The 24,092-nt window shown below is 36.8% G+C and overlaps 2 protein-coding genes across 2 annotated transcripts; one reads left to right on the top strand and one right to left on the bottom strand.

Annotated features, from left to right (window-relative positions):
- Positions 1–685: 685 nt before the first annotated feature.
- LOC139978031 (uncharacterized) lies at positions 686–7,361 on the top strand. The gene is made up of 4 exons (XM_071987950.1): positions 686–973; positions 2,057–2,227; positions 5,160–5,285; positions 6,673–7,361. The coding sequence occupies exons 1-4, from the start codon at positions 862–864 to the stop codon at positions 7,329–7,331; spliced, it is 1,068 nt and encodes a 355-aa protein (XP_071844051.1). The 5' UTR covers positions 686–861; the 3' UTR covers positions 7,332–7,361.
- Positions 7,362–8,652: 1,291 nt separating this feature from the next.
- On the bottom strand, positions 8,653–23,773 carry LOC139978029 (uncharacterized). The gene is made up of 8 exons (XM_071987949.1): positions 23,656–23,773; positions 21,104–21,262; positions 18,715–18,867; positions 17,272–17,424; positions 16,931–17,083; positions 16,305–16,433; positions 15,452–15,676; positions 8,653–13,932 (listed from the first exon to the last, which is right to left on the bottom strand). The coding sequence occupies exons 1-8, from the start codon at positions 23,723–23,725 to the stop codon at positions 13,760–13,762; spliced, it is 1,215 nt and encodes a 404-aa protein (XP_071844050.1). The 5' UTR covers positions 23,726–23,773; the 3' UTR covers positions 8,653–13,759.
- Positions 23,774–24,092: the final 319 nt, after the last annotated feature.

Consider the following 24,092-nt stretch of genomic DNA (forward strand, 5'->3'; position numbering starts at 1 on the left):
TTCAGCTGAGTTGCAAATGAATGTCAGGGGCGCAGTCACATATATGTCTAGGGGGAGAGGGTACCCCATACACCAACTGACAAACAAAATATTAAAAAAACTCTCACTGTACAGTACATAACATGTTAACGGATATATACTTGAACATCTGAATGGTTGAAATACTTCAAAATTGTTTCAAAACGTACAACAGTGTAGCACAATATTGCGCGTACACAAACTTCATTTACAATAATTTCTTAATACGGAGGGGCACTATGGGTCTCCCTCCCCTACACCCTCTATTTACCTTACCATTATTCTTTTGAGCGCGGGGGGGGCTAGGGGGTTGTGAGTTGGAGCTGCAGTTAACTAGATGTAAGTATCAGTTCAACAGGGAGGGGAGCTTGCGATATCCTTTAAAGATAGCAGTCCTATAGATGACAATTTTTGTGCTGTTTTGTGCTGTTTTGATGAACGACAATTTAATGATGAAATGCGCAGTATGAGTATTTGCCACCAAGAAACGAAAGACATGTTTGTTAAACTACATACGTTTCATGCGTGTTATGAAATGAATTTGATCATTTAGCGAAGGAGACGTAAAAACCTATATATACGTCAAAACGTTTGGTTGGTAAATATGAGCGAAAGCTACTTCTATTGTACTGTTTGAATATTTGTATTAGGTCACCATAGCAGATGGTTTACTGATGACGTATTATACATATTCATGGTTGATTTCAAACTGTCTTACGTCACGTTGAATACTGTTTAAACAAGTAGACTTTAACATATATCATGGACAAAGGTTCGTACTGACATCTAGTGTTCGAGAGCTTTATATGATGATCAACGGTGAACAGCTGTAGGTTACTTAATATGCCTGTAAAGCTTACAGCAAAGTCTTGTACGAAACTTGTCACCAGAAGGACAAAAATGACTCTAGTGCTTCTTTTGTTTGGATTATCTACATGGCTTAATGTAGTAGATGGTGAGCTTGATTATACCCTTTGTTTTTATACTCTTTCAGAATTTTATCTCCGTAATGGTAATACGATCCTGGTTGGTTCACGCTGATAGTTATCTGTAAGGGGAGATGTGTATGGTTAGGGTTGGGTGAGGAGTCGTTGTTTAAGATGAGCAACAAATCTAAAAAAACGAAAGCGATTGGAATCAATAAATCGTTTAGAAAGGAAAAGAGTGCACATTTGTCGGTGTTTGAAATGAACTGGATACATTTATTGTAAACATCTTGCGTATATTGAGCAGATCGGAGTAGTGTGGAGTGGAAAACGAACTTTGTGAAGTGAAGAGATTATACAGAAATTTTACACAATGCATTGAATTGAATTAAGACAAGTGACAAAGAATAACATAGACTAGAATAGACTATAAGTTTAAATACTATAGTGTAGGGTAGAATATAGAAGTGACAAACTTTAAAATGAAGTTTGTAATTGGTTGGACTGAAGTTGAATACTTTAGTAATAGCGTAACATAGACAGAATACACTACAGTGAAATAAAATTTAAGATGTGCATAATGGAATATGTAGTGCACTAAAGTGATATAGTGCACTAAAGTGATATAGTGCACTGAAGTGATGTGAACTGAAGTGAAGTGCACTGAAGTGATAGAGTGCACTGAAGTGATAGAGTGCACTGAAGTGAAGTGAAGTGAAGTGCACTGAAGTGATGAAGTGCACTAAAGTGATATAGTGCACTGAAGTGATATAGTGCACTGAAGTGATAAAGTGCACCTAAGTGAAGTGCACTGAAGTGAAGTGAAGTGCACTGAAGTGAAAAGCACTGAATAGAATAGGTAAAGCATATGCATAGCATCATGTGTAGGGGCGCGAGGTGGATCAGAATGGGCTGAATGGACCTGAATGGACCAGAATGGAGGGACTGGAGTGGGGTGATGGGGGGTGATGTGGAATGGTTGTTCAAAGTGAAAGGCTTTATAGTATTACTAGTATTTGATATTAAACAAGTGACCAGACATTGGTTACACCAACCCATTATAGTTCTTATTGAACATTAATAAATAAGATATAAACACAATTATTTTCCAGGGCGTAATGTCTGCTTCATCTCAACTGTTAGTGCTCTTGGTTCGACCCCGGTGAGTTTAATCCAGTCATTCAGGAGGCCATGTGACGTCATAATGCTCGGAGGTGTCTACCAGATGGTGCCTGACTTTTTAAAATTGCAAATACATGAGTGTCTCAATGCAACTAAATATGGTATGTCTGTAACATGTCTTTATCACGACAATATAACGTTTTGAGGAACTGACTTAATATAGTCAAAACAATACAAAAGCTAAAAGGAGGAAAGAGGAAGGAAAAATAAAAGAAATTCTCATCCTTTTATTGATTAAAATAAAACCAAACTGTTATCAAACTGATTATCCGCTAACAAGTCCGTGTAAGAGAATGTGTAAAATGTGTAAGCTTAAGATGTTTCGATCCTAGCAGGATCTTCTACAGATGTTGACTGACAAGTTACAGTAACAGAAGGGACAAATACATACACAGAATATAGACAGGTTAATAAGCAGGGTTAACACAAAAGAGAAAGATGTACGAGGATTAGTAGACAAGGGATGGAGAGAAGAAAAAAAGGTAGGAGATAAACTGTGACAATGAGAGGAGTAAGGGAAGAGGGTCGGGAGTAAACTAGAGAAGGGCAAAGACAGAACATTATCGAGAAAATATCCTGCTCGGATCGAAACGTCAGGCCCTCTTACATCTACACTTTTAAAGATCCATATATTTAGATATTTTCGTTTTCCAGGTGTGTTTGTTTCACTTACACTGTCTTATATCGTTACCTACGAATGCAAAGTTTCAGAAGGGGGTAAGGCATGCTCTTCCTACACATGGCAGATTTATAAGCTATTTTATTCTGGCATTAACTAATTTAAGTGAATGCCAGATTTATTAGAAGACATTAGGTGAATAAAACGCGACAAGTCTTTCTGCATCACTGTTAAGAACAAAATTATATATTGTATTGTAACATAATTTCAACAGCTTGATATTTAATATTAAAGGAATACTCTGGTAGCAAGCATTTTGCTTAGTAAAACAATCCGTTGTTATCTACTATTTATAAATTGTTGCCGTGTATTTTCGTATAACATGACATCTTGACGATTCAATTAAATTATTAAACGAACTTACTTCCGCTATGTAAGCTCTCTTTACTGACATTGAAAGTCTCTAATACGTTTGAAGTAAATCATCTCTGAAACTTTGAAGTTTTCTGCACTATTTACTTTGTATTTATTTAATCTGATTTGCCAAACATTTCCATGTGTGATAGATAACCTTTTTGGTTATCAAAAAACGTATTAAATGTTTATCCTTCTTATTATTCAACTTTTAACAGAAATTAAATAGTAAAGTTTCAATGCATTCAATATTTAGATGGAGAAGCTTAATTAAATAGCGGTGAAGAACTGAACATGCTCAGACAAAGAAAGGAAAATTTACTAAAGGACAAAAAAAGAGAGATTATATTGGTAAAATCTAATTTGAGCAGCCTTAGAATCTTTAGGCTTTTTCTCAATCGACTTTTGAAACCTTAAAAAGAAAACTATATTTTGCTGACAAGACACATTACAATTTATAAATACTGAAGAATTCGTCTAACCTCCCTTTTTTAATTTTCATAGAATTTCTTTAACTTTTCATTTTTTGGGCAAAATAAAGTTTAATGGCATGTCTTTTAAAAATTCTGTATGGTTTCCTTACGCAAAGCACAAATGTTTCATATTTGTTGATATTAGGTCTACTATACATCGTTGGTTACAAAACATACACTACAATCTCTCTCCCTCTCTCGCTACTTTAATGTTATCCCACTAAATTGCCTGCAGATATATGTTTTCGAAAAACCTTTCATTATTGCTACTTAAAGCTAAAAATTCAGCTACATCTTCCCTTATTAATTGCTTAGTTTTAGTTTCACGGTCGAGAATCGTATCACGAAGTGTCGATAAATCGATAAATGAATTGAATAGAAGTATGTTAACAAACAAACGCTCAGCAGGACGTGAAAGCCATCTTTTGTATTTACAAAGTTTTAGAAATGAATAAATCAATTTGTAACAGATTGAGACATTATTGTTACGTTAGCTTAACGTTATAGATTTTGTTGTTAATAATTTATATTTCCAAACGCCTTTAAGCAATCTGATGAATACATGACAACAAATGGGCATGTACACTGTTCGATAACAGAGTGCTTTCAATTGCTAGTTGTTGAAAAGGATTTCCCCAACAAAAAAGTTAACGCTTGGCATATGAAAGAGGAACATAATATTCTAAGCACGGTTTCTATACAGTTTTCTAAATTTACTTCCCATTTCCTATACTTGCATCTCATAAATTGATTATGTTATCGTCATTTGTATATTGTTAACCCAGCATCCACTAAGGTAGAGTTGAAAACCTATTGAATCCGAGGTCAAAACCATAAAAGAGTGCAAAGTGAAGTAAAAACAAACTATTTTGCTGCCAGTGTGCAACTATGACGTCACTCATGTACTCATCTAAGTTCAATTATGGTACAACTTATGACAGTTTGTGATATCTATATTTTGAATTCATGCAAGAATTGCAAGTTTCACCAGACTGATTAAAATATGGTTCTCTCTCATTAATAATAACCTCCATTCTCCCTTTGGGTTATCACTCTAGTTCAATATAAGTATACCTACGATTAATGTAACATATTGAGATAACTATGGTACATTTGTCCATGTAATTGGTGGATATTCAATACGTTGAGTTTTCTCGTTTATTTATGCATGACTTGTGATTATAATAATGAGACGAAGCGTCTGTGTGACAATATATTAAAATGGAATCAAATGAATTGACGTATCTATCATTTCAATCTCATATCCCTAAAGGTGTATTTTTAATTTATACTTTAGTCAAAGCTTGATACCGATGATACTTATTTTGAGACTTAATATGTTAAACAAACGCAAATATCTCTTTTATATTCGATTATAGCGTCCTGAACTTTGTTCACTAGTCAACTTAATATCGTTTGTATTAATTTCTCGACCTTTTTAAAAAAAAATAACGTTACTGCAACACTTCCTTTCAATAAAAAAAATTCATGATTTGTAAATTGTTATGAAATGATTTTTACCCAAAGCATCATTTGGGGTGGCACCTTCTTCGCAAGAAGCAGTCATAACTACTTCAACGGATTTGGAAACATCACCACGAAAGATATTTAGCTGTACCCATCGACCTTCCGAGGTCATAAATAGACCTATACGTAAGTATATACAATAACACTTTAATTGTTTAAACAGCTTGAATCATAAAATAGTAAACAGAAAGAGAGAGTTCTAACAACTATACTTTCTCTTTATGTGTTATCATTTGTTGAATATAGTCTGATTTATTGTGATTGTCGGACTCCTGCCGGAGCTATCAGCCCATACTTTCAAATATTTGTATTTGTAGTAGTACGGGAATATATGTAAGGTCTCGACTGAGCGTCACATATTTTGCGAAACCACAGTTTACACAGGTGACGAACATACTATGTTATTACTTTCTATAACGATTACATCACCTGATAGTCTTGAAGCGGGATCAGATCTACAGTTCTGATGACACTAAAATTCATAAATATTCATGATTTTTATTACAATTTAATTCATCTTTAAGCCAACCAATCGAAAATATTAGCTCTAACTATGAAGTACAAACCTTCTTCATTGTACATTACGGTATCTTGTACAAACAATAGGTTGGAGCTTAAATTCATGATTGACATTCATTGATTTCGTTATTGACTGAGGTCTGACGTCATTGCCTAACCTTTCCACAAAACTATGATGGGTCGTTTGTCAGATCTATCTGTTTATCCTTCGTCTTTGCCAGTAAAAGGGTTTTAAGTATAAATGTTATAAATATTCTTTTGAAGTCTGCCGTCATGTTTTCGTAGGTCTCACAATAGGTGATGGAAAAAGATGATGGAGAAAATAAAAGTTAAAAGTTAAACGATATTATCGATGTTCGATTTTTAAATGGATTCATAACTTTTGTCTGTATATTGTCCACAATTGCTCAGGGTAAACAGAGTTATAGTACAATGTTGTAAAGTGAATAAAAAATTATTAACGACAGACAGACAACGTTACAAACGGAGATTACTTTTATGGTATCTCGATGGGTATATTGTCTACAATCTCAAATGGAAAATAAACAACTGCAGGGGGACTCGGTGATTTCATCTAGGGTAGCTGTGAGGGGGATGAAAATCGTTTACAGAGAAAGTTAAGTTATTACTAATAAGGATTACTAGTACACTAATCGGTGCTCACTCTATTCTTTCAAATATTTTCAAATATTTAACTGCTTAGCTTTAAATACATCAACATTCATCATTATTTTGCGTACCATCCTAAAACAAACTGCTCTGCACAAGATATCGGTACGACGAGAACAGTGTGTTTATCATCAAGTAACTGCATTGCCAGCTTACCACTAAACATTGCACTAATACCTTTATTGACAACGTTATTTATAGTGCGCTCACATTGTAAGTTTAATACACGCGCACGGTTTTGTTAAAAGGTAAAGTTGGTATTGCTCTTAATCCGAAATCCATTCCAATTGAATGTGATGGTGACATTTCTTTCTTGATCTTTCAGAGTTGCCGGTGCCGCATTCAATTACATACGGCAGTGTCGAACCAGATGAAGGAAATTATGCCTCTGAGATTGGATATGCTAATACAGATAGAGTAACTGTCAGTAGTGAAGACACAGAGAATACTAAAGGTAGCATTGATGAGGAAACAGCTGGACCAACTTCGGCTATAATTCATTTTGTTGGTGATGATAATAGCGATGGTGATAGTAGCGGGGCTGAAATTGAAAGTAATGCAGTAACTAGTGCACATTCTAGTGGTGATGGTAGTGGTGGCAATAGCGACCATAACAGTGGCGGGGCTGCGAATGAGAGTAATGCAGTAATTAGTGCAGTTTCTAGTGGTGATGGTAGTGGTGGCAATAGCGACGATAACAGTGCAGGCGCAGCGAGTGGGAGTAATGCAGTAGCTAGTGCAGTTTCTAGTGGTGATGGTAGTGGTGGCAATAGCGACCATAACAGTGCAGGGGATGCGAGTGGGAGTAATGCAGTAACTAGTGCAGTTTCTAGTGGTGATGGTAGTGATGGCAATAGCGACCATAACAGTGGCGGGGCTGCGAGTGGGAGTAATGCAGTAACTAGTGCAGTTTCTAGTGGTGATGGTATTAGTGGCAATAGCGACCATAACAGTGCAGGGGATGTGAGTGGGAGAATGCAGTAGCTAGTGCAGTTTCTAGTGGTAATGGTAGTGGTGGCAATAGCGACCACAACAGTGGCGGGGCTGCAAGTGAGAGTAATGCAGTAACTAGTGCAGTTTCTAGTGGTGATGGTAGTGGTGGCAATAGCTACGATAACAGTGGCGGGGCTGCGAATGGGAGTAATGCAGTAATTAGTGCAGTTTCTAGTGGTGATGGTAGTGGTGGCAATAGCGACGATAACAGTGCAGGCGCAGCGAGTGGGAGTAATGCAGTAACTAGTGCAGTTTCTAGTGGTGATGGTAGTGGTGGCAATAGCGACCATAACAGTGCAGGGGATGTGAGTGGGAGTAATGCAGTAGCTAGTGCAGTTTCTAGTGGTGATGGTAGTGGTGGCAATAGCGACCATAACAGTGCAGGGGATGCGAGTGGGAGTAATGCAGTAGCTAGTGCAGTTTCTAGTGGTGATGGTAGTGGTGGCAATAGCGACCATAACAGTGGCGGGGCTGCGAGTGGGAGTAATGCAGTAACTAGTGCAGTTTCTAGTGGTGATGGTATTAGTGGCAATAGCGACGATAACAGTGCAGGCGCAGCGAGTGGGAGTAATGCAGTAACTAGTGCAGTTTCTAGTGATGATGGTAGTGGTGGCAATAGCGACCACAACAGTGGCGGGGCTGCGAGTGAGAGTAATGCAGTAACTAGTGCAGTTTCTAATGGTGATGGTATTAGTGGCAATAGCGACAATAACAGTGCAGGGGATGCGAGTGGGAGTAATGCAGTAGCTAGTGCAGTTTCTAGTGATGATGGTAGTGGTGGCAATAGCGAAGATAATAGTGTCGGGGCTGCGAGTGGGAGTAATGCAATAACTAGTGCAGTTTCTAGTGTCGATGGTAGTGATGGCAATAGCGACGATAACAGTGCCGGGGATGCAAGTGGAAGTAATGCAGTAACTAATGCAGTTTCTAGTGGTGATGGTAGTAATGGCAATAGCGACGATAACAGAGGCGGTGCTGCAAATGGGAGTTTCTAGATAGCAGTGTGAAGTGGAAGTAGTACAGAGTGTACAGTACTACAGTGGCAGTAAAACTGGTTATAATTGCGTTGCGGAACTTGGTGGGACTACAATGATATAAATTATCGAATTGTGAAGGTACCTGCAAGTAGTATTACAGTAGCGTGTCGGGGATGTCGCCAAGCCCTTGATTAAAATAAAATCAGTCGGACGCATGATTGGTTTTAGTGGGATTACCTATAGTATTCTTTAGCAGAGGAAGAATAGTTTTAACCAACGTATAGTCAGGTGTTTTATATATATATATATATATATATATATATATATATATATATATATATATATATATATATATATATATATATATATATCAATGGTTATATACGTCTGGAATTAAGTATAGATATAGAGCAGCAACGTATACTTATTATGCATGGGAATATTTTATTGCTTTCAGTTTTAGATGGAGGTTGACGCATATTGACCATTATAAGAATAGGATATAACACTAGTTGTATGTAACGTGTGTTCGCTATGGATGAGAATCAGATGCATAGTCAGTGTGGGTAGGCTAATGTTAAGTATTTTGTGATGGAAGATTGAAAGATAGTACAACCAGCATTGATGGGTATGTCATTCAGTATGAAGTGATCAAGTATCTCATACTTCCTATTAGCGATGTTGAGTAATGTGATGCAAATTCTTTTGTTTAAAATGATTAATGCATCCTGATTTACAACTGTAGTACACATTACATAGAATGCATTTAAAATTGAATAGCTGCATAATGGATTTAAATAATTGACTTTATTTCACTACCCTCCAGGTTCAAAATTCATGTGAATAAAATACTATTTTACTTAAAACTATATGTTTTCTTCTCATCTAAACGATTTATCAATATGATCATTCGCAGGAAGAATAATAGGAAAGTAAAACACAAAAATCAGTCCCGATTCCTATATGTAAAGCAGTAGAAGGTTTATAGGGTAGTTTTTTATGTTTGTTTGAAATGAAGATTACTTTAATTTCTAAGATATTAACGAATTTGCCTTGATGAAAAAGTCAAGTAGCGGTTTAAATGGAAACATAACAGCTGTTTGCAAATGATCCATTAAAGCTGGTCACTTGTAGGAAATAACTGAAATCATTCTCATTATGTGGATGAGGTCTCTTTTGCAGTCATTGACAGAGGTAGAATATTAGTACTCTATGAAAATTCGAAGTACTAATATGATGATGTTGGTCATTTGGTCGATCTCCCGGTTGACTCGGACTAGTCGACAAGACCCTTTGGAGAATCGACTTATCTTTTATTCCAAAGGGCCATGTCTTCATACGATTGAGAATGTCTATTTGAAAAAATCTCAAAATTTTGACACGTCTTGCTTTAAAGACAACATCACCTGATATTTCGAGCTAATAATGAAATTGACTAAATATCATCTGAGGTCACGGAGTAATTATTTTATGGTGTCTGGCTGTCCCTTAGTGATCGTTGGAATATTGATCTGAGATATGGATTTTCAGCTGCTTCCATATTTGCTTCTTGGTTACTTACACCAGAGTTGATTAAGTCGACTTATGTTGATTATTCTATTGTCATGAAGGTGGACATCCTCAACCAAATGTGAAGGGTAATATGTCGCCGCATTTCTGTACATCTTAAGGTAGACACCGAGCACAAGAGAGAACCATTGTATTTTCTGCTAATATCGATTTTGGTTAGTTTAGGGCTAACACATTTGTCAGAGTAGGTTGAAGCAAAGAAGTTGATTTTTTAATGATGTTGAACTTGGTATTGTTAAAGCTATTCTTGCTTTCATTGACAAATGCAGTATTTTCCTATCCTGTTATCATCAGCTATTCAGTAAGGAACGTATATTACATTGTTTATGTGTTGCTGAAATATATATTGGCTGGAAGTTTTTGAAGGCAAAAAAGCGTCCGAATTGTGTTCTCAAGATAGTGAGCTTTTGTACTTGCGATGATGAAGGGTAATGACCAGTAGCTGGTCCTGGCGTGAGGAATAGGCTACTCTGAAAAGTCTGGATTAAGCTCTTCCAACGTATTTTTTTAAGGAAAATTTATGTTGTTAAAGCTGACAAATAAGTATAACCAAAGGGGTAGAAATGAATATTTCATTATTAGTTCGATTTAAGTATCAATCCAACAGGAATATGCGTTAACCGTTACAGATTGCAACCATTTAGATGACGTTATGTCGTCTTGTTCTGTTTTGATGAACCACATATCTTTAACAAAACGCGCAAACGGCATTTAAAACAAAAGAACTTTATGTTTAATTACATACGCTGCAAGCTTATTATGAAATGGATGGTGCATTTGGTTAAGGTGACATAAAAAGGGACATACGTCAAATCGTACGGTTGGTAATTGTGAGAGAAAGCTACTTCTATTGTATTATTTGAATATTTGTCTTAGGTTGTTATAGCAACTGAAGATATAAATTTTACATGAATTTGGTTCAAAGGAAGGACATGTAGTCAGTTTTCATTTCTGATACATTTTTAAATCAAACGTCTCTTGTTGAAGAACCGGGTTCACTGCCATGTGGTTGCTGTTACGTCGGCTATCATTTCGATTAAATGGGACTATTGCATCAGGTTTTCATTCCCAACCGTTCTGTTACTTGGATTAAATACAACCACATTTGCTCAACTGCAATTACATTCACGGTGATGCTGTTAATATCAGCCGTGTTGCAAAGTACACTCACATCTTTCATTTTCTTCAATCAGAATTACGTTTAATCTACGTTATTTATTTGCCAAACGTACAATACTGATTTATATAAGCTTAGATTAAATCGTTTTAATATATTATAATCAAAAGAAACATCTTCAAGCTGTCGCATCAGAAAACCAGATAACACTTTCAAAAGAGCAAATTTGTATTCGTTATGTAACTAGCACTGCAATAAACTTACGAACTAACATGATACTGTCAAACATGACTACGGCAAACCCTTCTCAACTAACCATGTATTCAGAAAAACGAACATTTTCTTCTGGCTACATCACATCATATATACTGTATACTGAAATATCTACCAAGTAACAATGATCAGCTGGACATGGAGCAAAGAAACACATTTGCAAAGGGATGCCAGTTAAATTCCCAAAATGGGAATGAAGATGAGTTGTATGAAATGCAAAACCTGGTAGCCACAACATCACAAGTGGTAAGAGGTAACTATAAAGGGACTATTTGTAACTGACTGAGCAATTCCATCAAACCCTTCCGTCATTTGGGATTCTAATTTCAATAAAGGACATCCGCTAGACATCCCCTCTTAGTGTTGTGAATGTTTTTATTATGTTGCATTGGTGTGGGAGGGGGAAAGGGCACCCGATACGCATAGCTCGCACAGGAACTACGGTCCATGTCCTATAACACATTTACGAACACAAATTAGTTATTACTGATGCACGGTTGTGGGACATGAACAGTAGTTGCTGTTCCAACCATGGAGTGCGAGTTCATTAATACGCGACTCTAAAAAGAAGTTGTATCTAGTCGTTTTATGCTATATGTAGGCCTATGGATACACCTGGACATGGCCTTTCTTCATTCTCGGCATGACAAATTGGCGTACTTTATAGAGAGGTGTGAACTGGATTCAACCGGTACCGTACCTCCTTTACTTCAAACACATAGCTAATACAGTAACTACTGGTGCCACCTGTAACACATGTTACTACTGTTCATGTCCCACAACGGTGCATCAGTAATTACTACTTTGTGTTCGTAACACGGTAACATACGTTACAGGTGGCACCAGTAGTTTCTGTACTAACTATAATTTATATGAGTATCGGCTAGGAAGGGTGAAGTTGTTCTCACCGTTGGGGCTCGACCGACGCACATCCTTGACCAGATTGTTTAGGGTAAACTAAATGCGTTACCTATATCCATTCATTGTTACGGATGATTACTATCATAAAATAGTACGGTAACTGCTTCTTGCACCTTAATCAGTCAGAATAATCTCACATTCATTTTACTCGCAATTGTTTGATTACCAAAGTAGTTAAATTGTATTTTATGTTTGCTTTTGACAAAATAGGGACGTGGAAACGGTAGTTAACTAACACAGAACTTTCATCAATTGTTAACAGTACTGCAGAAGAGCATTACTTATTTATATTGCTGTATTTCAATAATGTATGGACGCATATTAAATAGTTTCATAACATGGTGGACCTAATCATTTAATGTGATGACTTTTTTTCGTAACATATACGTTGTCGATACCTTCGTTCCAACTATTCAAATAATGCGCAGATGACCTGTTTTATTGTTTTAAACACTGGGTTGCCTACGTTACTTAAATTTAACATCTAATCAGACATTACAGGAAATCATCATTTCTAACGGATAAAACAGATGGTGAGTACTTGAGGTGATGCTAGTTATCTCTATTAAACTGAAACAGTTATGCTTTTGATAATGGTGTCAAATAGAGAAAAATAGGAAAATGATGAAAGTCATGACAATCTTTAATAACGTCAAGCAATTTTCATTCATGATTAAATTACAAAAGATGTCAAGGAATGCCTCCTCGTTGGAGACGTACGTGTGTCTAATTTTCTAACGCATTGCAAACATGCCATCCGAGACCATGATATCCTTTTCGTTCCTATTTCGGTTGAGTCAGTTGCAACGGAGGACTGGTTGAAAGTAGAGAGGTGTGGAGATTGCTTTATCAGCCTCTACCCTTTGCCTTTCGAAATTACATAAATCAAGAAATCAAATTAAATGACGAAATTAGCAGATTTGACAAAGGAGTCTGTGCAGTAGGGATTATGAACTAAAGTATCGAAAACTAAAAGTGAAATAATGTTTTATTTGTCACATAATTTTAAGTCACGTTTCTTTTCTATGCAAAAATTAAATTAAAATCATCCTTTAAGTTCTTTTTATAGTCAAAATGTTTAACAGTTAGAGCATTTATTTTTTGTTCATGTCATAATTTAAAGTAATTTTGGATACAAGCTAAAAGTCGTGGTCTCAATATAACATTCCATATTACTTTACAACAAATCAATTTTTTTGCTATATGTGGAAATTTACATCATATTGTCTCTCGTGGGATCTGATCCGCGTTTACACTACAATTAAAGGACTTCAAAACCCGGGGTTCAATATTGTGCTCGGGTTCCAATGAAAACGGAGCTTTAGTTATTTAAACTGAAAGATAGAAGTTACTGTTCGATGGATATAGATGCATCTTATAAGAAGAGAAGTATATACATTCTCGAACATATGACATATGGCATTCATTGCTTGGATGTATTTGGTTTAAGATAACTATCCATTCCGGAGTATAAAAAAAAGAACAGAAAATAAGTTAATTGTTAACTAGAACAGCCTGACACGATTATTTCATTTGAAAGAGATCTCAATTTATAAGTATCTTCAACGTTCACAAATAAAATACAGAGGCTCATTGCAAGGGTAATCACGGTAGCCACCAATATTATTTATTAAGGCACAATCTTGATCTCCCCTACCATCTGTGTTACCATTTGGTTCATCTTCAATCCAGTGGACATACGCTGGTGATCTCCCATCCTCGTACCTCCATTCTCCTTGAATATAACGAAAAAAAGTATTTACTTATTCAGAGGCATTACTACAGGTATGGACCAATAACTTCTCTCGATACCAAGCAAAATTGCTATGATGTCAATAGAACTGTCCTTTACATTGTAGTTGTGCCCCCGTTCTCCCCTTCTGCCATATAATAAGACTTGTATGTACACTTGAAATACCCAGCTCAGGTTTTCGCCCGTCATTGTTGATAACGGTGTTGCAACCTTACGTATTATTAGGGTCTGATACCGGCCTTCTTAATGTTAGTAGGTGTTGTGAGAATGGGGACAAGTTTTTGTTGTTGTTGTCTAAGTTGACGTAACGCTTGCATTGACATCCCTCTTCATCAAACAACATCATAGACTGTACCCCTCTGTTATACTCTGAGAGAATGTCTCGAAAATTAAAACTAAATAAAATACACAATCCAGAACATCCCACAGCAGAAATCATCTCTTTACTAGTATTAGAATCAGATGTCAAATTTGTATCACACATCAATTTCGTTACAAATCCAAACAAACTGATCTGTTCATGATGATTTGTTAACGTTTCAGAAAATGATTGACAAACTGTATTCTATAACCTGTTTAGGTATTGAAAAGAAGAGTGAGCAATGAAGATCACTCCTATGATTCTTGAAGAAAGAATATTTGTTGTTTACGGACAACATCAATGTTGCTACATGGATAACAACCCTGTAGTTATACCACATGCATTACAATAAGTCTCTTCCCTGTAGAAACGTATAAAGTATTATTTTCGTATCAATTACGTAGCATTTCCAAGGACATATAAGGATCGACGTGGGAGTAGGTACAGGCAGGAATCTCATTCTTCTATTGTTGGTCCCGACTTTTGATACCTGTCAAACTTTAAGACGCGCCTCGGAAAACATTAACTAGAAACTGCCATTTTATAGACCCAGACTATCTATCCTTTGAAACTTATGCAACTAATAATGAGAAGTAGATTCGACCTTGTTATAAAATAAGTAGCCAATCGAGTGTAATACACCATAGCTATTTTCCCCCGTGTCATCGGCGGCACTATGACCCACCTGCCCAACACTCACTGAACCGATACAGACAAATCGACACAGACAGACGTATATGAGTTTAAGCAAATAAAGTGACACTGGATATAGAAAAGCAAATTCCACAAGAGCCATGACACCACCACTGCTAGGCAATATCAAAACGTGTAAAAAATGTTGTAGTATCCGTTCGTGTCTGTTTGTGTCGGTTCCAAGATAAAACATAATCTAACCTTTCTACTCTTCAACATCACACGAAAAAAGAGATATTAGCACAATTTTGCACAACGACCTGATTCTAGACCTAATTTGTAGCATATATTTATGCACTATAATGCACCATTACATTCCTAAGATGATTTCGGGGGCTAGGGGTGCTGGGGGTGTCTTTCAGAACCCTGTTGGTTGGACACAACGTCCACGATCCCTCGGACAAATCCGCTCTTTTTGCCGTCGCTGATAAATAAATGTTACTATACCTTCTATCAACGAGTCTTCTATACCTATCCAACACCAATTAACTCCGTTGCGGTCAACTGCATCATAAAATGATACAATTTCCTTGTTCTCTTCCTCAGTTTCGATGTATACGAGATGTCCATTGTTTGGTGGAAGGCGGCAACTTTCGGCTGCTTCAGTCCAACTAAGTTGGATGTCACTCATGCAATACGAGGTTATTCCAAAGTCTGTCCATTTCGCACATGCTTTCATTAAACAAAAATGGATAAATAGTTGATATATTAACCATATAAGCCATGTACGTAAATATATATACATATATTTATAATGGATATGTAGAGATAGTAAAACAGAGATCCCCTACCGACTTCCATTTGGGTTTTAACATGTTTGTTCTAGGAAACTTTGTATCAGCCTTTAACCTTTATTACTATTGTTTTTGATTTGCAAAATGACCAACACGGTCATATATTCACCAACGATACTAGAACGAGATTATAAACTGATTTAGAGTAGACTTATTGCTGATTTCTTCAAATGCTTTTTTCTTAACTTTGATTTAGAGTAGAAAAATAGAGACATTGTTGATAGAGCTTTAGACACTTCACTAGAACCTAATTTGAGGGCCAGTCTTGGACATTTTGTTGATTTTTTCAAGGTGCTAATCTGCAATAATCACTAGCCTCGATCCATAATTCACAAAAGGAAGAGGTGTGACACTAATATTGTTGAAGCTGACTGAAATACAAAAGATTTGGGGTCCTCCTTTAAACCCCCCTCTCCCTTACCCACCTCCCTCCCCTCCAAAGCAATCTATATAATGTAAATTCATAATATAATTGGATTTCATGATGAAAAAAACAGAGTGCTTACGAGCTGCTACTTTGGTAGTGAAACCGCCACTCACAGTTGTTTGTAATGTGCTCTTCTCTGCATATGAAGGTACCATGGAAGTTACAGCTGGTGGTTCTGTGGACGTGGCGAGTCGTGTGGAAACTTTAGCTGTAAAATAGAAGATGTAATCATTACAAATGCATTCCTCCTGTTCCTCTACTGAGATAGCATATTGCAATGGTATGTCAAAAAGCCAACTGTTTTTAGCTAGTAGTTATATTTGTTCACGACAGTACATCACAACAACTTACATAACACAGTGAATGATTGCAAATCAAAAATGTTTTGGTCATCGCTCGGTCATTAGGTCTACTTTTAATCGCAACGTATTATCCTTTCTTGGCAATCTCATGTATATATGATCATGGTTGAGTCACCTTTGAATTCCCATCAGCAATATATCACGTTGTTAACATTGACAAATATGAAGTTCTTCGTTGTTAATTTTCTACAAGCTGCTAAAATGTGTCTCTTTAATTTCGTTCGCTAAGTTGAAATTGTGATAAGAAACAATCATGAAGTCTTCCAATAGCATAATACAACTTGCCAGTTATTGCTAACGTAATGAGTATGGGTAATGTGATATGAAATGATTATAAACTCACTTGTTGGTAAATCTGTTGTGTGGTCATCCGTTATAGTGGTTGTTGTTGTCGTAAGTCCAACGGTAGACGGAACTGAGCTTACTTTCACTATATGAGCCGTAGTGGTGATCACATCCGATGTAGACGGTTTCAGCGAAGTAATTCCCTCTTTACCTACGTAGAAAATATGAATAAAAACCAAGCGTGCACACTCCAATCAATATCTCCTGGGGCACCACAGTGCACCACACCCCCATGTCCCCGGGTTCCAAGCCCGTATCCCCCGGGGTCCAGCCACATGTATACCCGGGGGTCCCCGGGGGTCTAGTTACAAACCGATTCACACAACTATATTTACTCACTTGTTGGTAAATCTGTTGTGTGGTCATCCGTTATAGTGGATGTCGTTGTCGTAAGTCTAACGGTAGACGGAACTGAGCTTACTTTCACTATTTGAGCCGTCGTGGTGATCACATCCGATGTAGACGGTTTAAGCGAAGTAATTCCCTCTTTACCTGCGCAGAAAATATGAATAAAAACAATACAAAAAATTAATACAAAATTAATTATTATGCTGATCGAATATTTTAAAGTTGAAAGTTTACAGTCTTGTTCAAGGCCAAGGCCCTCTCACACGACTTCACAACGTAACCCTTGTCATAGGTAACTTGTCAAACCCACACACCAAGCGTGCACAATTCAATCAATCTCTCCTGGGTACCACATTGCACAACATTCACGTGTCCCCCGGGTACTAACCCCTGTGTCCCCGGGGTCCAGCCACGGGGTCCCCGGGGGTAAAGCCAAAACCGGCGCACACAGCTATATTAACAAGTTACCTCGCAAGTCCCCATTTATACACCTTGGTGAAGAGAAGCAATGAACATATAGTGCCGTGCCCAAGGACACAACGCAATGATCTGGCCAGTCTCGAACCTGCAAGCCTTAGATCACAAGTCCACTGCCTTAACAACTTGACCATAACCCCCCCCCCCTCCCTCCTCTCGTTATAAGTAAACTAATCATCTTTACTTGTTTATCTTTTCGAAGTGATTTATCATGACTACAAGTATCTGTCGCGGGTTAGTGGCAGTCGGAAGCCGCAAATAAACAAAAAACAATTGACAATTCAGCAAGTTGGGAACGCGAAGTAGCCCAATTAATAGGTAAGGAATAACCACCAGTTGGGAACACGAAGTAGCTCAACTAATAGGCAAGGAATAACCACAATTTTGGAACACGAAGTAGTCCAATTGCCGCTTGTTGGTCTCCCCTCTGAGAGTCAGCTCCCTCAAAAAGACATCATTTTAACATACTAAACCATACTCTACATTGCTCAATATTACGTAACGCACTTCCCATGCAAACTATATACCAATGAATGCAAATCCCTTACATGGACATGTTTAATAATCTTAAATACCTTTGACGTAAACTGACTTGTGACAGTGTCTGACGAAAATGTATTTGTGCCAAATTGTATTTTATCTTAACATGTGCAATCGTTATGATATCCATACTTACTTACTATTACTTGGCTATTAACGACACACGATATAACCATGAAGCTACATAGTAACTACTGAACTGTATTCTGGTCTCCATTTTCTTTATTCTAGGTAATAAAACACATCGTTTTTAAACATTTCGTGGTAGCACTAACTTGTCAAATTGTTTCAGTTTGAAAAATCAGTATCAACTTATTTCAACTTGAAACTCCCTTGTAATATTATTTCAGCTTGAAACTAGGCCGTCAAAATATGTTAGCTTGTCAAGTATTGATGAATGACGAAAGGTAGACTTACTAGTTATCTGCTCTGTTGTATATTCGTTCTTCAAAGTGACTGTCGTTGCCCTGGGTACTTCAGTTGACGCCACTGCGGTTACCTTTGCTATTTGAGGGGTACTATAAATCACAGATGATGTTGTTGGTCCCAGAGTAGTCCTTTTATCCCAATCTAATGCATGAAAGGAAAATTAGCAACAAACTTCCTTACATTGATCAACTACTGCTACTTACTGTAAGACTATAATACAAGGCTGCGGTATCTTATGATCAAAGAAAAAAGTCATAATCATATCACAATTTGTAGCATTGAGTTTATCAAAGTATGTCTGTAATTTTCAGTTTTAGTTTCAATTATATTCTAAGTTTGATATTTTCTTAATATGAATTTAGGGGTTTCATCTAATTTGTAGGTGTGATGTTGGTTAAAATATCTCCGTCTCTCCCTCTAGAAAGTTCGTCATCGGAAGATGTAGCGTCATGAATTTTCCTCCCCTTAGTTTTTTCAAGTACACACATTGTCGAATTCCTTTGTCAAACAAATTGCCATTTAATATAGCAAGTAGATGATATGGTTATGTAACATCCAGCTTAATATATTAAGCAAGTTACGTACGGTGTGTTTTGCTTGTAGCATTTGAAATAGTCTAAATAGATGTTAAATAGGGAATACGTCACTTTATGTACCTAAAAATAATTTTACTGAAGACACTTAATTATATGGCATAACTTTGTACATGTAGTAGAGTTCTAAAGGAGAAGCAAGGATAAGGAAAGGAGGAATGGAATGATGGTAAAGGTAATATAACTCTCATCATCAAAAACATCCTATCATAAACCAATCGGATCAGGAAAAGCAACATGATTTTTTTCATTTAGAAAAAAACGCATAATGGTCACTATACAAAAACAACTTAATTCTGCAACAATGGGTATTCCCTATTTAACATCTATTTAGACTATTTCAAATGCTACAAGCAAAACACACCGTACGTAACTTGCTTAATATATAGCGGCGGGCAGGGACGACGTGCTATTTATGATACTCAATGGGATTATTGTTTGTATAGCAGGATATGATATGCTATTCAGATCCCTGATTTATTCCTTATTAGCCATTATAAGTTAAAACAAATTAACTTTGATTCTGTGTTTGATACTATGCTGTGTTGATTTCTGGGATGTGGGATGCGCTTGATATTTATTAGGTTCATTTTCATAGAAAATTTAACTGTTCTAACTTTCAGTAAAATCCTGTAGAAGTTCCAAAAATAGAGTCATGATATGCCAAATAAAAACCAACGTTGATTAAACTTAACTTCTATGACTATATATATATATATATATATATATATATATATATATATATATATGTGTGTGTGTATGTCCGTTTTTAATCCTTGATATCAAATATGATTAAATTTTAACATCTCAGTATATCCATATGACATTGGTAAAGGGGAATCGATACAAGACGTTCGCTACCAGTTACTCAATAATATTCGGAACTTTTGCGTTGTCGCTCATGGTCATTGAGTAAGTTACACAACAAGTTATTATGAATTGTTAGTGTTTTTCCCTCTTGAGAGACTGCATAATTACGAAACTCGTATTACGGTGTTTTCTCAATAAAGAAGCCTATAAAGTCTATGATTCCATAACAAGGTCTTACAATTGACATGTTGTAGGATAAGGCTTTGAAATGTCACGATGTGTATATAATATTTGATTAGAATTATATATAATATAAATATTCTCATAGTATCGGAGTCGTTGTCAGAAATTGAGAGTTCCTATTATATATTATCAACAAGGTGATGTGTTATATCACCTTTCTAATAACGAATTTTATTGATTTGTTTTTACTTGATACGATAACGTTTCTTTCTCTTCTTATTCTACATGACAATAATTGTTGCCAGCAATTCACATATAAATGTTACATAAAAGGAAAAAAATCAATAAATGGTGCGCCGTTGTTTTTAGTTGTATAGTGATGTTTTAACATAAAACCTGCTAATTTTATTTGTTTTGCATAGTTTTGAGCATATCTCACGCACCTTCTCCGCTTAAAATTCTTTTTCATCGATCATATTTACATGTCATGCTTATTTCCCGGCTTTTTATGTTTTGTTTGTTTATAAGTTTGCACATTTTTGTCAACAAATATAAGCCTTTTGATACTTTATAAATCATGTTGGTTTGCAACAGTTCTGTAACTGATAACTTTTACATATATCATTAATTTATCATTTTAATGTATTCTGAGATGACCGCCTCTGACAGAATAAGTATTTTGAGTAATTTCATTCTCTCTGCATTATCGACAAACATATATTACTATACAGTGAGCATTTCTGGCTTTTTTTGTGAAATTATATTCGCAGTAAAATATTTCGAAAACCAACCTTTTGCAGAACTCCTCAAAACGAAGTTTAACAATATTTTAACAGAATCCGATTTTGCTGACAGCCTCAAAAGTGGACGATCGTCTACAAGGCAACTAGTGCGTCTGAAAATGAAGCCTGTTTCCGATATTCGTTCATGCAAGTAACATATGTTTCCACCTACAGAAAGGAAAAACAAACTAAATAAGCGTAAGCCAGCTTCATGTTACTCTGTTTCAACTCATTTCTTCACATTCAATTCCGATACTTTTATCCGAGTACCAAGTACTTCCGAGATCTTAGGTTTAGGATAATTAAGTACCATACTTCGGGTATTGCTCCTTTGAATTCAGATTAACAAAATATCACTATACGAGTACAGTATGTTGGAATTAGAGGACCGAATATGAGTACTTTCTATACAAGTACATTTCGAGTACTTAATTTTGATTTCTTCAATATACCATAGTTTTATGATCATTAGTGGTCCCTTGACACCATGGTTAACTATACATGTATGATACTGCTGGGGTAGATTCTATGAATATAGTGCTGCTATAGAAAATTGTGCAATAAATTGCAAACAAGGATCGAACAATTACGCGGTTTCCTAGCGTAAAATAAGTTTGACATATATGTCTCTGCAGTGGCGGCGGAACCGGGGGGGCTTGGGGGGCTCAGCCCCCCCCCCAATGAAAAAGTTGAGGGGGCAAATGCATGATAAGCCCCCCCAATATTTACCAAGGCTCCGAAACGTGCATCTGCCCATTTTTCAATGCAAACTTGTCGATCTGTCCGATGCACACGTATACTATATAGGTGTAATAATTTTAGTAAATGCTGGGGGACCCTCGGCCCGTCCCCTGGCTATAGACCACATTGTCACCCCAACCGCGTCTTCACGCCCCGTGAAAAGTGGAAGCAGTGAGTGTGAGTACCGGTAAGCGCAACACAACTTCGTCTTAGGACAATGACTTGCCTCATTTCAGCCAGTTCTCCAACATCCCCTACTCAGTGGCGGAGCGTCCATACAGTCAGGGGGGCAGATGCCCCCCCCCCCCCCTGACGGACTCAAATGGACTGCTGGCGCCCTTTTCAGCTTTTCACTACTTTTTACTTATTCGCGATTATTGACTATTTTATTGCGCTCTCATCTACCTATTGACATTTGTCATATCCTGTTGGTGTAATTTTCCGACAAAATGGCGACGACACCTATTTATTCTCCGTTTATCTGCAAATTAGCAAGGTCCGGCAAGGGTCATTTCCTGCAATCTATAGAGTATCTTTACTCAAAAATTTTCTGTACGCTCCGCGCCAACCTGTGGTGGCGCTCCGCTTAGATAGTGTCGAAAGCGCCCTACAGACCATTCTTGCCCCCCCCCCTGACCAATACCCCTAGCTCCGCAACTGCCCTTACTACACTCAAAACGTCTTTGCGAGTACACTACGAGTAATAGCTACTCTCTTTAAACACCATCGAATATACAAATTACAATGTTTTTACAGACTTTCTCGTTCAATCTAAGAAATTGCAGGCTTGAGACCCATATTTTAGGGCTAGGTATTCGCAGCATAAAACACTCGGGATGTGCCGTTTCCGGCCATCTGGGGGTTTGAAAAAAACCAAAATTTTCTTGTACGCTCCGCGCCAACCGATGGTGGCGCTCCGCTTAGATAGTCTCCACAAATTAGCCCCCCCCCCCAATATTTTTTCCGTTACGCCGCGCCTGTGTCTCTGTGAGTTCTCGCAAAGAACTCTTCCTGAGTGTTGTCAATCAAGTAAGATTATTTAAACATCCAAGTCCGAGTATTGAATGAAAACACTAGACATGTAACTTGTACGCATACTACCCGAGTGCAAAGTACTTTTTGAGCACGTTAATTTATTAAATTTTAAAGTTGTGCCTCGCAGTTCTCATTACCATCTTTGATACATTTTCCATTGTCAACTATTGATAACATCACGTGAATATTTACCCAACAATGAACTCCTCCCGCCCCTGGGTAAGAGACAATTCTAAAAATTGCAGAATACAAAATAATGAGAAACTGGGTCGCGATTTACATGAATCAAATTTTGGACGTTATTAAACTGACCTTTAATTCAAGAGGGGGGGGGGGGTGTGTTTTAGGAGGCACTTACAATCCACACTCCAAAAATTAGGCAGCTATTTTAGCCACCATCAGATGAATGTGCACCTTAAAATTTCTCGAGAAATGAACATGTTTAGAGGTGATGTGTAGGAAAATTTTTACCAATTTATCATGATCTACAAATTGAATAGTTTAGAAAATCGTCATAAACCACTTCAAGTGAGATTGAATTGATACCATGTTTTGGTTTAAATATTTGCCAAATAGTTTCAGAGTGCAACAAGCTTCGGCAAGAGTGACACGCCACGGCTTTTAAGTATCAGAATTTCCACACAATCAGATGGAAATTACAACGTTGAAAGTTTGACAACTAACACACCTAACACCACAATGTTGTGTCCATTAACACTAAATTCACGATTATTTTTACATTGTAAGTCATATTCTTAATAATAAATTATTAATAAATGTCTTACCTTCTGTTACACTTGTAAAAAGGAACAGGATAAGAACGAATCCTTCCCTCAATCTCTCTTTCTGTGTCATATTAATATTCGTTCACAAAGGATAAGGTAGGTTTAATTCGAAAATGTCTAAATATGTTAGAACGTAATATTCATCCCCAGTGAAATCGATCTACAGAAACTCAGGCAGCCTCAGAAAATGAGTAAAAATGAAAAATAGATAGTAGAGTTAAAGGAAGCACGCAGTAAGGGAGGTCAACCTTTGAATATTTAATGTTGTAGGTCTCAAGTACGGAGTCTTGGATTTGGCAGGTGAATAATCATAACATTGTAGGTTTGACATGATTTCGTTCTGCTTTTATGTGTGTATGTAGCCATAAATATCCTTCATATATGACCTATGTTATATACTGAACGAGTTATTATTTATCTAGCAGGGTAACTGATGG

The sequence above is a fragment of the Apostichopus japonicus genome, chromosome 12, assembly GCF_037975245.1.
Source record: "Apostichopus japonicus isolate 1M-3 chromosome 12, ASM3797524v1, whole genome shotgun sequence".
NCBI lineage: Eukaryota > Metazoa > Echinodermata > Holothuroidea > Aspidochirotida > Stichopodidae > Apostichopus > Apostichopus japonicus.

What these genes read in the sequence shown, in the direction of transcription:
- LOC139978029 (XM_071987949.1), bottom strand. Translation starts at nt 23,725, where the DNA reads ATGACACAGAAAGAGAGATTGAGGGAAGGATTCGTTCTTATCCTGTTC. An exon ending in TTTGAGGAGTTCTGCAAAAG is followed by an intron (nt 18,868 to 21,103) that starts GTTGGTTTTCGA and finishes TTCATGCATTAG; the next exon opens with ATTGGGATAAAAGGACTACT. An exon ending in CACAACAGATTTACCAACAA is followed by an intron (nt 17,084 to 17,271) that starts GTGAGTAAATAT and finishes TTTTCTACGTAG; the next exon opens with GTAAAGAGGGAATTACTTCG.
- LOC139978031 (XM_071987950.1), top strand. Translation starts at nt 862, where the DNA reads ATGCCTGTAAAGCTTACAGCAAAGTCTTGTACGAAACTTGTCACCAGA. An exon ending in TCTCAATGCAACTAAATATG is followed by an intron (nt 2,228 to 5,159) that starts GTATGTCTGTAA and finishes TTTTACCCAAAG; the next exon opens with CATCATTTGGGGTGGCACCT. An exon ending in GGTCATAAATAGACCTATAC is followed by an intron (nt 5,286 to 6,672) that starts GTAAGTATATAC and finishes TTGATCTTTCAG; the next exon opens with AGTTGCCGGTGCCGCATTCA.